The 13,500-nt window shown below is 39.9% G+C and overlaps 1 protein-coding gene across 3 annotated transcripts in view; it reads right to left on the bottom strand.

Annotated features, from left to right (window-relative positions):
• Positions 1-1,843: 1,843 nt before the first annotated feature.
• The window catches only part of NEDD4 (NEDD4 E3 ubiquitin protein ligase), a 120,947-nt gene continuing 109,290 nt past the window's right edge, over positions 1,844-13,500 (bottom strand). For 2 of the 3 annotated variants that reach the window (XM_036033893.1, XM_028506828.2), the window contains 10 exons: positions 12,737-12,858; positions 12,525-12,595; positions 11,306-11,401; positions 10,904-10,977; positions 10,564-10,624; positions 8,059-8,118; positions 7,861-7,968; positions 7,071-7,167; positions 4,688-4,760; positions 1,844-4,183 (listed from right to left, as the gene is read on the bottom strand). In XM_036033893.1, the coding sequence (XP_035889786.1) occupies positions 4,081-4,183; positions 4,688-4,760; positions 7,071-7,167; positions 7,861-7,968; positions 8,059-8,118; positions 10,564-10,624; positions 10,904-10,977; positions 11,306-11,401; positions 12,525-12,595; positions 12,737-12,858 (865 nt within the window). In that variant the 3' untranslated portion in view covers positions 1,844-4,080. The remainder of the gene's footprint in view (positions 4,184-4,687; positions 4,761-7,070; positions 7,168-7,860; positions 7,969-8,058; positions 8,119-10,563; positions 10,625-10,903; positions 10,978-11,305; positions 11,402-12,524; positions 12,596-12,736; positions 12,859-13,500) is intronic. The other variant, XM_028506832.2, reaches the window with a different exon arrangement.

Consider the following 13,500-nt stretch of genomic DNA (forward strand, 5'->3'; position numbering starts at 1 on the left):
TAGCAGGGGGAGCGCACGCAGTTGGCTGAGGACAGGCTGCATTTCATGTCAGCAGGTCCAGGCTTCACGTTTCTGGCTCTGAGGAGCTCCCAGAGTTTTTTTTTGGCTGTAGAGTACCAGGATCAGATTTGTGGACCAGGAAGGGAGCACCGGTGTGGGATGGAGGGACTGCACGAGAGAGCATGCCGGAGAAGAGACTGGCAGAGCCCAAAAAGAGGGCTCCTGTAGTGATGACCTTTAACTATCAAAATACACAAAAACCTACTGGAGCTCTTTCTCCTTAGTAAGGTCCTGAGAGCCTAACACTTAGTTTAATGTCCTTCATAAAAGAAATGTGTCTGCGCTGATGGACAGTGAAACAGGGACTTCCTGCATGGCGATGCCTGGCGTGGGCTAGCCAGTGCACGAGTGGGTTAGCACCAGAGGGAGTGGCCTGAGTCCTAAGGATTTTCTGGATTTTAGCAGAAGGAGAAGGCTGAAACAGCTCCTTCCCAGGGCTAGCTTGAGAAGCTTCCAGGTGCGTAGGATGAGGGAGGAAAAGACACTCGGTTCTGAATGAACACTTGGAACTCCTTTTCTCAGACAAGTAATGTGATAAACACTGATTAGGTTAGAGCCTGGCCTCTTCAATGACCAGTGGCAGTGCCTGAAATCCAGTCCATTTGTAACTTCATTATTTTGTTCTGGATATTTATTTCACTAACCACCAGACTTTTGGAACATGACCTGTCTGTAAAATGGAGATTATTCATGGTTAACAGTGTATAATATATAATGGCATTGTTCATCAGGTATAAATTCAGAATTGGCCCTGGATGGTGTGGCTCAGTGGATTGAGTGCCGGCCTACAAACCAAAGGGTCACTGGTTCAATTCCCAGTCAGGGCACATGCTTGGGTTGTGGGCCAGGTCCCCAGTAGGAGGCATTTGAGAGGCATCCACACACTGATGTTTCTCTCCCCCTCTTTCTCACTCCCTTCCCCTCTCTCTAAAAATAAATAAAATCTTTAACAAAATAAATTCAGAATTATCTTGAGAATTCCATGTTGCTGTGAAGGACTAGGTCAGAAGGTCTCACCCACAACCCTGGCTCGGAGACATTTCTATTTAAAATGAATCACAGTTACAGTTTTATTTTTTGGTTTTAAATTAGAATAGAACTTTATTTGTGGCATCAAGATTTTAAAAAATTATTTTATACTTTAAAATATTTGATACATTTTAATACACTAATCTTGAAATATATTTACCATATCAGATTTTTAAAAACAAGGGCAAATGGCTTAGAATCAGAACAAATTGTGTTAAACTTGAAAATTATATGGAATAATTTCAGCATTACAAATAAAAAATGAAAACAAATACCATGTAAATTTGAGTTAGGATGAAATACACTTGTAATACAATTTTGTATCTTTTCAAATTTGCTTGATTACAGAGAAAATATAGGCTAAAATTATGTGCTTATAATTTCTAGAAAAATATGATGTCCTTGCTTTACGAAAATGACCCTACCTATGCTCTCCAGCCATAGAATGCATTTGAGATACTTTTCTGTTTGGGGTGAGGGGCCGTGCTGCTTAATGCAGGTTCCTTCCAGACCGTCATCCCCCAGCTGGGAGACAGAGGGCATGGTGGTCTGTGGCTGGGGGCTGGTGGGAGTGAGTCTGGTCTCATCACTCCTGATTTATCTGAGTCACCAGATCATCCAAATGAATATCAGTCAGATAAAAAGCAGCTTTATATTTTCTCAAGCTCTGATATTTGCTATGGTACTTTACATAAGTGATATTTAAACAGTCATGTGATAAAATCCTGTTTTAACAAAAACAGTTTTCACATTCAGTTCTACATAAAGAGGACATTCCAAAATGCACTGGCTCATGTTAATTACTTTGCTGATGTGGAGAAAATGGATTCTGGTGGTAAGATCCACTTCTAGCTAAACATACGTATGTGTCTAGTTAAATGTATATGTGTGTATGTATTCAGTATCAGAGATGTTCCTACTTCCTTGCCTATTAGCAGGTATTTTATTTTTAAATAAAGAGATTCCTCTTTGGGAGTATAGTTAGTGTTCACACCTAATTTGACAAAATCTGATGGTCAGCACAAAGCATACTCGGATTGTATGATGCTTTACAAAACACCTCTCTGGAACAACAATCTTACACAACAATGAGAGTGGGCATGACGATTCTCATTTGACAGATGATGAAAGTGGAACCAAGAGAGGCTGAATAAGTTGCTTCAGTTCCAACAGCAGATAAATGATAAAATTAGGACTACACCTGGTGGTCTTGTCCGAACACTGGTCAGCACAATAGTGCTAAAAACACAAGGTGTGTCGTTTTGTGAGTTACTTCCCCTAAGGGAAGCTGTTTGGAAAGTGGTTTTGCTACTGTCACATGTGTGAGGTCTCTGCCAGGTACCCATGATATTCTACCGCACCAAACGAAACCAACATCCGGAAGCACTTTTTATAGCTCTCAGAGTGTATATACACATATGTAGGATTCATAACATTTATATAATATTTACAATTATTCCTAAATTCCCAGGATACCATATGGAGAAACAGGTTTAACTTTTTGCAAGAGCATTTTCTATACAATCCCTCCAAAACAGGTATTTAACACGTCAATACAGTCTTGGCATGCTCTTTGGCAGGTTCACTGAAACACCTCCCTTTTCTCCTCGTTCCGCTCACCCCTAGTGTGATTGTTTAAGAACTCATGCACACACCTGTGCGTTGCTTGAGGCGGAGGACTGAGCTCGATTTTGGGAAGCTGACCGCTCTCACCCCAGGGCCTAGCGCTGTGCTCTGTGCCCAGCAGGCATTCAATGAACGTTTGTTGAATCCGCATACATGGTTTTCATGTACTTCTATTTGATTAAGTAAAATTCTATCTGCAACAGTTTGCTAAAGAGTTTTGGGTTTATAGTAAAACATCATCCTTTTCATAGTAAACAGTATTTTTTAAAAGCATAAGAAATGTGGTAATAAATTTAATACAAATTATGCATTCTAACTATTCTTTGGTTATTTTTTAACAAATTATTTGGTTTTTTGACTAAAGTGACATACTAAAAATATAAAAAGGCAACTACAGAAAATAGCGTAATGTGTAAACATAATAAACTCTGTAAACATATAGTTACTACATAATTGTGCAAGTATAAAGAATGACTAGGAAAGGCAAGTACTATATATTTAACTTAGTTCTTTGAGGCATACTTAGGAATACTGCTTTGTATTTGTATAAATACTGCTTTAGTTTAATGTTGAAAGAAGGAAGTCTTTTAACTAAACTACAACACGAGAGGGCGATGACTACAGCGACGAACCATGAGCATACGAGGATGTGCAGGCAAGAGGACGGCATTGGTACTTTTCATCCTTTGCAAATCTGAATTTGCTTCCCGTGTCTCGCATACCAGTTTGTTCAGTAAAACCACATACTAACAGGAACCAAGTACTTTTTAAATGAAGAAGTAAACAATTTTTTTTGCCAGTGAGTCAGTTGACTAAAAATATAGCTAACACACTTTCCAAGGTTTTTCCAAAATTCTGGGCAGTAAGGTGCACAGGCAGGTCTACAGAGTAACGCACAGCTGCAGGCAGCGCTAAATATAGTGTCGTTTACTGGATATTAAAGTATCCTTTTCCAAATCTCAGTTTTCCTTTTCAGAAAGCATAAGCTTTTCACACATGACACTTATCACAAATATTTCACAGTTATAATTTCAGTAGTTTAAGAAAGGACTGCCTGGCAAACACCGGAAAAGAGGTAAATTATTAAGGACACAACTCACTATGTCAGGCAGGAAGGACGCAGGTCCTGGAGTGTGAACTCTAACGACAGAAGGAAACGACTGTGTAAATGCAACATGTTACTCTAAAGTGGATGAAGTACTGGTAAAGTGGTCGCACTACTGCTTCTAATGCTTTTGTAGGGTTTTATCCAATATCTGGGAAGAATTGATGTCTAAGTGTTAGCAGTTCCCTGGAAAATTTTAAGTCAAGAATTTGCTGATAAAAAAAAGTGGCAGCAAAACACAGCAGATTATTGTTTGTAATCTAATCAACCCCATCAAAGCCCTGAGTGTTCTCAATTGCCATCTGAAGCTTATCCCATAATTCTTCAAATGATTCATAGGGTGGCAGATCCAAGCGATTAAAGCTGAAAAAGAGAGAGGAACTGGTTAAGACAGACATGGACGAAGCCAGTATCCCCACAGCAAGCACGGTAAGGTGGTCACTGGTGATGATCCACTGAAAGATGTTTAATCACCGGGGGGAAGGAGATACAGGATTGTATTCTAGGCATGGGCTTTCCCCATGACTGCGCGGTGAAGTCCTCCTGTCTCCACCTCCAAATGTCTGGGTTCCTCTGTCACTTTAAACCCCAAAAGGAACATTCTAGCCCCTCTTGGGATCGCCCATCATTCATGCGATGGAGGCAACATATGATCAACAGCTGAGGTGAGCCTCTCCTGAACCTCAAGCCCAGGCCTACCTGGTAAAGTGACAGCTGTTCTTGGGTTGGTGTTGTTGCCTCTTCCTCCTCCCCCCGCACTCCTCCACAGCTGCCAATAACATAGCACAGAGGGAACTAGGCCTTCTGTACCAAGGGGAGATTTGCTCTCTGAGACCTTGTGCTCTCAGGGTCTGAGAAACTGCTTACCATGTATGGGCTCTTGGCAGCTTTTCAGGGGTACCCCACTGTTCAACTGTAAAAGACTGTGGTCCGTTTGAGCCTATAAAGAAGAAGAGTTGCTTTGGTTTTATTTGCTCTTTACAGGAAACCCTAGGCATTTCACAACTCGCTTTTTCTGCTGTAGAACGTAAACATACAGAGAGCTAATTTAGTTTCCTTAAACTCCAAAGAAACGGAGCTGTCCTGTGCTCGGCTGCGGCTTTACTGTGCAGCAGCCCTGAGGACACCTCTTCCACCAGATCGCTCCGCCCCTGGGGCGGGTGGCCCAAAATGCGTCGGCCGCCTCCTAGCTCTGCGTTTCTGTCCACCACCTCCTTCTCAGGAGCACAGAGAAAATGAGCGTTTTCTGTCTTGCTTGTGTTCCGCTGAAAACAGCTTTAATTTCTCTGATTATAAAATCTTACTGCAAAATATTAAAGCAATTGAGAAAAATGTAATGATAGAAAAATTACATCAGATTTCACTATTAAATCTGAGGAAACACCCCATCATGAATCTTTTGTGTGTGCGCATCCACATAGAATTTTTTATGTGCGTGGGATCGCGTCGTAACTGCTGTACTTTTCTTTTATTATGGACGTTTCTAGAAACTCTGTTTTCCCTTGCTGTTTTCATTTAGCTCTTTCTCCTCCAATTCTTAAATCCTCCAACCACCCAGGTAAGCAATGCTGACAACCCAAGGTGTAACCTCCCATAATTTTCTCCATGTCTTGTTTTCTCAAAAAGCATTACTTTTCACACATCACCCATCACAATTATGTTCACAGTTAAAACTTCAGTACTTCTGTCACTATTTGTTTTCTGTCGCCTGAAGTCTTATCTATTTCCCTGCCTCCTGATTCATTCACCTAAACAATCCATTGGGAAAACTCCTACTAAGTCAATCGGTATACACATGTTTTTTATTGGCTAGATAATATTGCATTGTAACATTAATGTTTTGAAGCAGTTTTTTCTTTTGTAAGTACAAAAGAATTTGAATTTATATTGTAACACTAATAACTCTGGCTCTGTGTGCGGGATATTGTTGCCAAGTCTCACGGTTTGTGAAATCAGTGGGTGGCTGTGGGCCTGGATGCATGGAAGAGGGGAGCGGAGGTAGAGATGAAAAGGGATGTTTGCCATGAGTTTCTCTAAGGAATGGCCGAAGCCTAGGAGAAGAGGCAGGAAGCGGGAGTCAGGTGAAACCACCAGAAAGACAAATACTAAGAAATCCAACGAGGCAGAAGGAATGAGCGTGCTGGCTAGCAGCAAAGTTCCTGTTCTCCTTCCTCTCCCTGGGAGTGTTTATTCTAGCAAAGTGGCAGCTGCTTGACAGGTTCTGCACACAAATATAAATGGCGCTTAACGAGGAGACCAGTTTGCCAAGGAGGAGACAGAGGGGGCTGGCAATTCCACCAGGTAGCAACAGCTTTCTCTATGCCTGACAAAGTCACTTAAGGAACTGTCTCGGCCACAGTCCCTGACTTCTACTTCCCAGAACAATTCTATTCTTCTTCGTGGCTCTGAGTTGGGCTCCACTCCGAGCCATACTTTCCCTGAATGATTTGTTCTTCTTGGCATCTTTAAAAGCAAGTAGACATCACTCCAATAAACAATATGCTAACAGATACAAGATAACCTGTTGTGCCCTATTGTCAAAAACAGTACTCTTTTTTTCTTATAAAACACACCTCTAGCGTTATGAGGTAAATAGGACAGAAAATAGTTAGATAGGATATGTAGAATTTCACTTTATAGAAAACTTAATTAATAGTAACTATTCTGAATAGCAAGAGATATATGCACTCTTATCCCCAGCCCTGCCATTCCCCACAAGACTGAGAAGTAGTAGCCTAATGGGATTCTCCACCCCCACTTCCCCCTACGTCCACAGGCACAGGGACTCCATGGTCAAATACATCTTCATTTCTATCCCCCCATAGCAAAGGTTCTTAAGTCCCAAAGAAATCTACTGAACTTTGTTTGGTCCAGTATTTCCCCATATGTATCCTACCATGATACCTTCTGTTGTTTTCTGTACACTTAGTAACATGCTGTGGAACTTCGCATGCTGCCCTAGACTCCCACACTACAGGCAATGTTTTTTCCCTAATGGAATGAGAAATTTAAAATTCAAGAATGGAAAGTAACTCAAGTCATTTCATGTTTCTAGTTTTCTTCTTTGCTATCTGATTAGAAGGTGTAAGTACATTTTGGCCTACTTCAGTGTGTCTAATTATATCATTTTAAAAAGCTTCCTTTTTATTAAGTGAAATGTCTGTATAAATGATAGAGGCTTGAGGACTAATGGGCCACGAAAAAGACAACTGGCATTGCTCCATTTTTAAATGGTGTGGAAAATCCTTACCGTAGAGTTCAGCAAATCCATTCATAGGCACCCGAGATGTGCCAGTGACAAACTGAAGTAACCGAATTCTTTTTTCTGAATCCATCATTAAAACAGCCTGATTAAGATAAAAACAGCATTTAGGAATATCATTGGAAAAAAGGTAACAAAACTATCCTGAAAAACATCCTACCAGAATTTATTTACAGCATTGATCATCACTTAGTAAATTCGCATGTTTCTTTTAAATTTGTGGTTTCTTTTAAATTTTGTTTATGGGTGTTTTACAAAGTCCTTGAAAACTTTATTTCCAAGGCTTCATGGCACTTTTTAGAATGAGATTATAGTCTAATAAAGTGATAAAAATTATTCTCAGAAGTGAGTCAGGGTTCCTAAAAAATATATTTATTGATATTATTAGACACATTTCTTTCTTCTTTTTATTGTTGTTCAATTACATATTTCTCCATAAGACTGAAAATCACATTTAAAGGAACCATGTAGGAGTTCCAGAGAAAACACTGCAGGTTGTTACAGGTTCTCTTGAAGAGTCCCTACTTTACGAAGAAACTAAGTGCCTATGTTAGCTGTCACTGCCATTTACTCCACCCGAACATCTTACTTCCCTATCTCTAAGTACGGCTGGAGGCTGGGGCCACACCCAGAAGGTAGATGTATACAGCACTAAATCAAAGACAGTCTTTGCTGGGCTATGTTCTGCTTATCTATAAGGGAAGTTAACCGGCATACTTATGTTATGTATGACCGAATCTATCAAAAGCAGTTTATGAAAATGGAAGCTTTCAATTACCTTCCAAAACCACTGGATTACTTGGTGGTTGATGCTGTAGCCATTTTTATACTTGGTGTGTTCTCTCCAGTCGTTCACGTCGACATCTCCCAGTCCACACATAAGAAGCTACATACATAATAAGAAATGTCACACTACAGACAAGAAAAATATAGAGTAAAAAAGTTCTGTTTTAAAATAAAAAATAATATTCCTTACCTCTAGCTCATTCTCATCAAAAATTTTGATAAGATCTTGTGGTATTAGTTCAAAAAATCCCTAGAAGACAGAATGTATTTAAAAGCTTTGTTAGCAGGGTCAGCTCCTGGGTGCCATTGGAGAAATCCCACATCCACACAGATTCCTGCCTTTACCCATTCATGGGCTCTCAACTGAACTGAGCTTTCAATATTGGCGAGAAAATAGATGTGACCCTAGTCTGTTCTCTCACTGACTCCTCAACCTGGCAATTTTAAAGCTTCCCTGCACTCCTCAAGCCTCCTCCTCCTTTCTGTCGCCCCTTCTTTACAGAAGATAATTTCTAATATTTGAGAGAGAAAATAGAGGCCATTAGGCAGGATGAAATTCACTCAACCTTCCACAGCCCCATGGACAAAACCAACCAGCACCAGCATCATCGTGGCCTCCTTCCCGCTGCAGTGGAGAGGGGCACCACTCGCTGTGAGCTCCACCCGCTTCCCCCAGCTCCTCTCACTGAACCTCCTCCTCTTTACCAGCTCACTCTTTATGCATCTGAATTCATTCCAGCCACACCTGCCTTAAAAACAGAACAAACAGCAAACACTCTTTTCTTCTCTTCACAGCCAAGTTCTTGACAGTGTTATAAATGACCAAATCTACCTGATCCCCTCCTGTCTACCCCTCAGCCCGTTGCAGTCTGAGCTCTGTGCCATCGCTTCCCTGAAGCCGTCCTGGAGAAAAGTTGAGAGCAACTTTGCCGCTAAATCTAATAAACACTTTCTAGCTCCATATCTCATCTGACTTTTCTGCAGTGTGGTGTTGAAAACACCTTTGTTTCTGAAACTCTGCCTGCTGTGGATGGTTTTATTCTTATGTCTCTGTCTGCCTTTGCTAATTTCCTTTGCAGTTTTCTTTTTCACTGTCCATCCTTTAAATGTTGGTGTTCCCAGATGTCCGCATGTGGCCACCCACTTTTACCTTCCTGTTCCTTCGAATTTTCCATCTTACCGGGTCCAAAGCTCCATCACACATCCAGAGGCGATTGATTTCCCCAATCCACACCATCACCCCAATCATCCATCCTTTAAATCACCCTATGCTGTGGATCTCCCCTCCTGAATACCACTCAAATGCACACACGGCTCTCTTCGCAGCACTACTGTCTTTGTTCCTAATTCATTCTTCACCTGGATTACTGTAGGCTCTTTTCCAACTAGCCTTTCTGTCCCTCTAACCCACTACATGTCACTTCCTGAATGGTCTACAATGGACACTGAATCCTACTGTTTTATTGCTGACCAGCCTTAAAGGCCACCTTCCTTCCCCTCACTGGACTTCAGAGAAAACTAACAAACAGGCCCTTTGGAATCTGGTTTTTGGCCAGCTCTCCAAGGCTTAGTTTTACCTTTTGCATCCTCTCTTCTACTGTCGGAATTGCTTATGTGTTTTCTAATGTGTGCACAATCTGTCTCATGGCCACCTTCACATGTGCTGCTGCATCTGCTTAGAGCTGCATTTCCCACTCGTTTGTGACTGAACAATCCCTCTCCTCCCTGCCCTCCGCTGCCTCTCTCTGCTCTGGCTTCTTCGACTCTGCTGTGCTGCCCTGAGATGTGCAGGCTCATCTCAGTCCACTTCACATTTTAGAGTCTTTGCTCCCTGACAGCAGGACCTATGTCCTTTTGCCTGTCACAGCACCAGACACACAGTCAGTGCTCAATATTGAAGAAATGAAAAAGTGTGTGATAAACATTTAATGGAAGATTTTAATTTAGCTTAAGAAATGAACACCCTGACAATAGCCTAAATGTCCATCAGTTGGGGGAAGTTCAAATAACTTGTGAATTTATATCATGAATAAAATGCAGCCACAAAACAAAGGTAGCTATATATCTTGGCATGGTAAGATCTCCAATAAATATTTTATTTATTTATTTATTTATTTGAGAGCGGGGTAAGGATGGAGAAAGAGAGGGACAGAAACATTGATGGGTTGCCTCTCACATGCCCCAGACCTGGCCCGCAACCCAGGCACGTGCCCTAACCGGGAACTGAATCAGCAACCTTTTGATTGACAGTCCGGTGCTCAATCCACTGAGCCACACCAGCTAAGGCTCCAATAAATATTCGATGAGAGAAAAGAAAACAAGTCACAAACAACATGTATAGGGTAATCCCCTTTAGAAAAAGAAACAAATGGTCCCTTCCACTGCCCCTGCCTGTAGCACTCTTGTTTCTTTGCTCACTAAGGTTACTCAGGGTGAAAGGATGGGCCTGGGAGAGGCGAGGGGCAGTGCTACAGGTGAGGGGGCTGTCGAGGTTTACTGCCTGGACCTCTTCAATGACTGAGTTTTAACAGTGAACATCTACTCATTCAATATTTTGTTAACATAAAAATATAATTAAATTGGGTTTAAAAAGTAAGTCACATACACATTTTCTCTGCTGTGATAAGCCCCAATATTGAAAACTTATGGACTGTACTAGGAAATTACAGGAGAGCAAATAAAAGAAGACGAATACCTCTTTAAAAGCAGCCATTTGCTTCTGGATTCGATTCACAAATCGCCACTGTATTACAAGGCTAAAAGAAACAAAACATTCTGTCTTTTTCACAGGAATCAAAAAAAGAATTCAAGGTACATTTATTTTTGTTAGAAAAAAAAAATAAAGACTAGCTAAGCCCAAGGTAAAATATTTAATGGGAATGGTAACATGGCATCGTTAAAGGAAAAGGACGGTGAGACTCTAACTGTTGGGGGAGAGAGAGAACAGACGAAGAGTCTTCCGGGGAAGAAGTGAGAAATTATATCCAGTAAAGTATTTATTATAAATGGTAAAGTACTTATAACACAATACTTACTAAATATATTCCTTTTTGTTCTTATTGGTGACGACTATTTCTGATCCACCAACTTTCAACTCATGCTGATGAGTCTAAAATGAAGCACGACACCTTGATGTTATTTTAGTGAAAAAATAAAGTATACATATTATAGTTATCCTAGGAGCCTGGTGTTTTAAATTAAATCCATTCAAAAGCTAAGAAAACTTAAAATATTAGTTTTACTAAAATAAATATGGAATGAGTCAAATGTCAACGAAAGCAGAAATTCTTGCTGGGATGCAGCTTTCGATACTGGAAAGTCAATTTAAAAATAGAGCACAGATATGTTCTGAGTATATACATTATTTAACATCTAAACTTGTTGTAACAGTTGTTTCATAATTCCTGTATCATTTTAATTAATCAAAGTTTACAAACCTGTCCAAAAAGTTCTTCATCGATGACAAACCTGAGGTCCAGCTCTGTTGGATCATTTTCCAGAATCCATCTTAGTGAATTGTAATATTCACTATCCTAGATGGGAAAAATTACATATTTAACATTTGCATACATATAAAAAGAAGACACCTGAACTTGCAAAGAAAGTATACTGAAGTCTGAATGAATAATTGGACCAAGATGAAAAGGTCATTGGGCATCTTTCCCAAGTACACACACATATTATAAAAAGATGTGGATGACTAAGCTAGGGTGACGGTAAAAATACATACATCAGTAAAGTGGTACCTGCTTGAATGTTTAGAAATTCACCCCTGTGTGGCAGTGGAGGTACAAATTTTATTATTCAGTTAAAGTAGTTTTCAGAGAAACTGAACTTCCACGGATACCCAGGAATACCTAGCACCTTTCTCACACGGCCTATGAGACTGTGGGAAATGTTGAAGTGTCTGCAAGGATGGTGTTATTTACACCTGGCCCAAGTTAAGGAAATCCTCAAATACAGAGCCTCAATTAACCAGCTCCAGTACCTATGCAATCTTATGATTTGTGAAGAATTATACTATTCACACTGCTATTGTGTCACAGAAGGGGGATGAAAAATAAACTTGGTACCAAGGAGAGGTCTTGGAAGCCACGTGTACACTCAGTGTTTGAAGCTGCTCAGCATGGGCTACGGTCAGGGGTTTAATCTGCACGTTTCTGTGTCTTTGTTGTGGCCTAATCTCAAGGCCTTGCCTTTGAACGGCTATTTTGAAAACACAGGCCATTTAGCATAAATGATTGCAATTCAAATATGGGTGTGAAGAATACAGTAAAAGGCCGTTGAGCACATTGAAGTATTTAGGGAGGAGTTTACTGGTATCTGCAACTTTCTTTGAACGGCATCAGAAAAATAGATTGATGGCTGGAGGGGTGGACAGGTGAGTGGGTGTGTGATAATTAAGTATGCAGGCAAAACACCAATTATGGGATTTGGGCTGTGGATACACACATGCCCACTGTAAACTTTATTTTATTTTATTATAAGCTGGAAACTTTTCAAAATAAAATGTTGGGAAAAATGTTCATTTGTATTTTGGGTAATGGGAAAAACATTATAATCTATTCATTTCTTCATCATTAAAAGCTATTTTAAAATATTTAGTTGCCTACTAAATTATACTCTCTCTCTCTATTATAAGTGAAAAAGACATACCACTGATTCCATATCATGAAGTGTTATTGGTTTGTGGAGCATCATCTTGTAAAATGGGCGGATGAAAAAACCTTGCAAAAAATAAATATTTAAAAAATAATTACAAGTGAAAGAAATCAGATAAATCACATTATTATTACACCATATAATTACATATATTATAATACAATAATTATAATTACACATAAGAACATTTTAAGCTGAATACTAACCATCCAACAATTTGCCATGATATACTGCCATTCCAGCTACCCGGCCAATAAACTTGAAGTAAGAGAGGTGATCTTCATTACACAATCCAGAATTTGGATTTATCTGTAGGGTATAATTGTCCCTGCAAAGACAGCCACGTTTAAATGCTCCTCTTCATATTTCAAATAAAAATGTTAAACTGACAAATAATTGTAAGTTATATCCCTCTTTTTAGAGTTGTCTACCTCTTTTAGAACGATATTAGACCACTGGATTTAATGGTTTTAAAAACAGTGATTTCTGTCAAAAGGTAGAAACAACCTGAATGTTCACTGAAAGATGAAGGAAGAAACAGACTGTGGTATGTACACACAATGGGATACTACTTAGCCTTCGAAAGGAAAGAAATTCTGACACCTTCTACCATATGGATGGGGCTTGAGGACATTATGCTAATGAAGTCCATCGGTCAGGAAGAGATAATACTATATGATTCCACTTACGTGAGGTACCTACAGCTGTCGAATTCATAGAGGCAGAGAGTAAAATGCGGGCTGCCAGGGACTGGGGGAGTCAGTGTTTAATGAGTATGGAGTCTCAGTTTGGGGTGATGAAAAAGTTCTAGAAGTGGATGGAAGTGATGGCTGCACAACAGTGTGAAAGTACTTACATGTAATGCCACTGAACTGTACACTCACTTTAAAATGGTTGAAGTGGTAAATTTTATATTAAGTGTATTTTACCACAATTTAAAAAAGTTATTTTTGACACATCAGTTATACTC

Source organism: Phyllostomus discolor, chromosome 1, assembly GCF_004126475.2.
Source record: "Phyllostomus discolor isolate MPI-MPIP mPhyDis1 chromosome 1, mPhyDis1.pri.v3, whole genome shotgun sequence".
NCBI lineage: Eukaryota > Metazoa > Chordata > Mammalia > Chiroptera > Phyllostomidae > Phyllostomus > Phyllostomus discolor.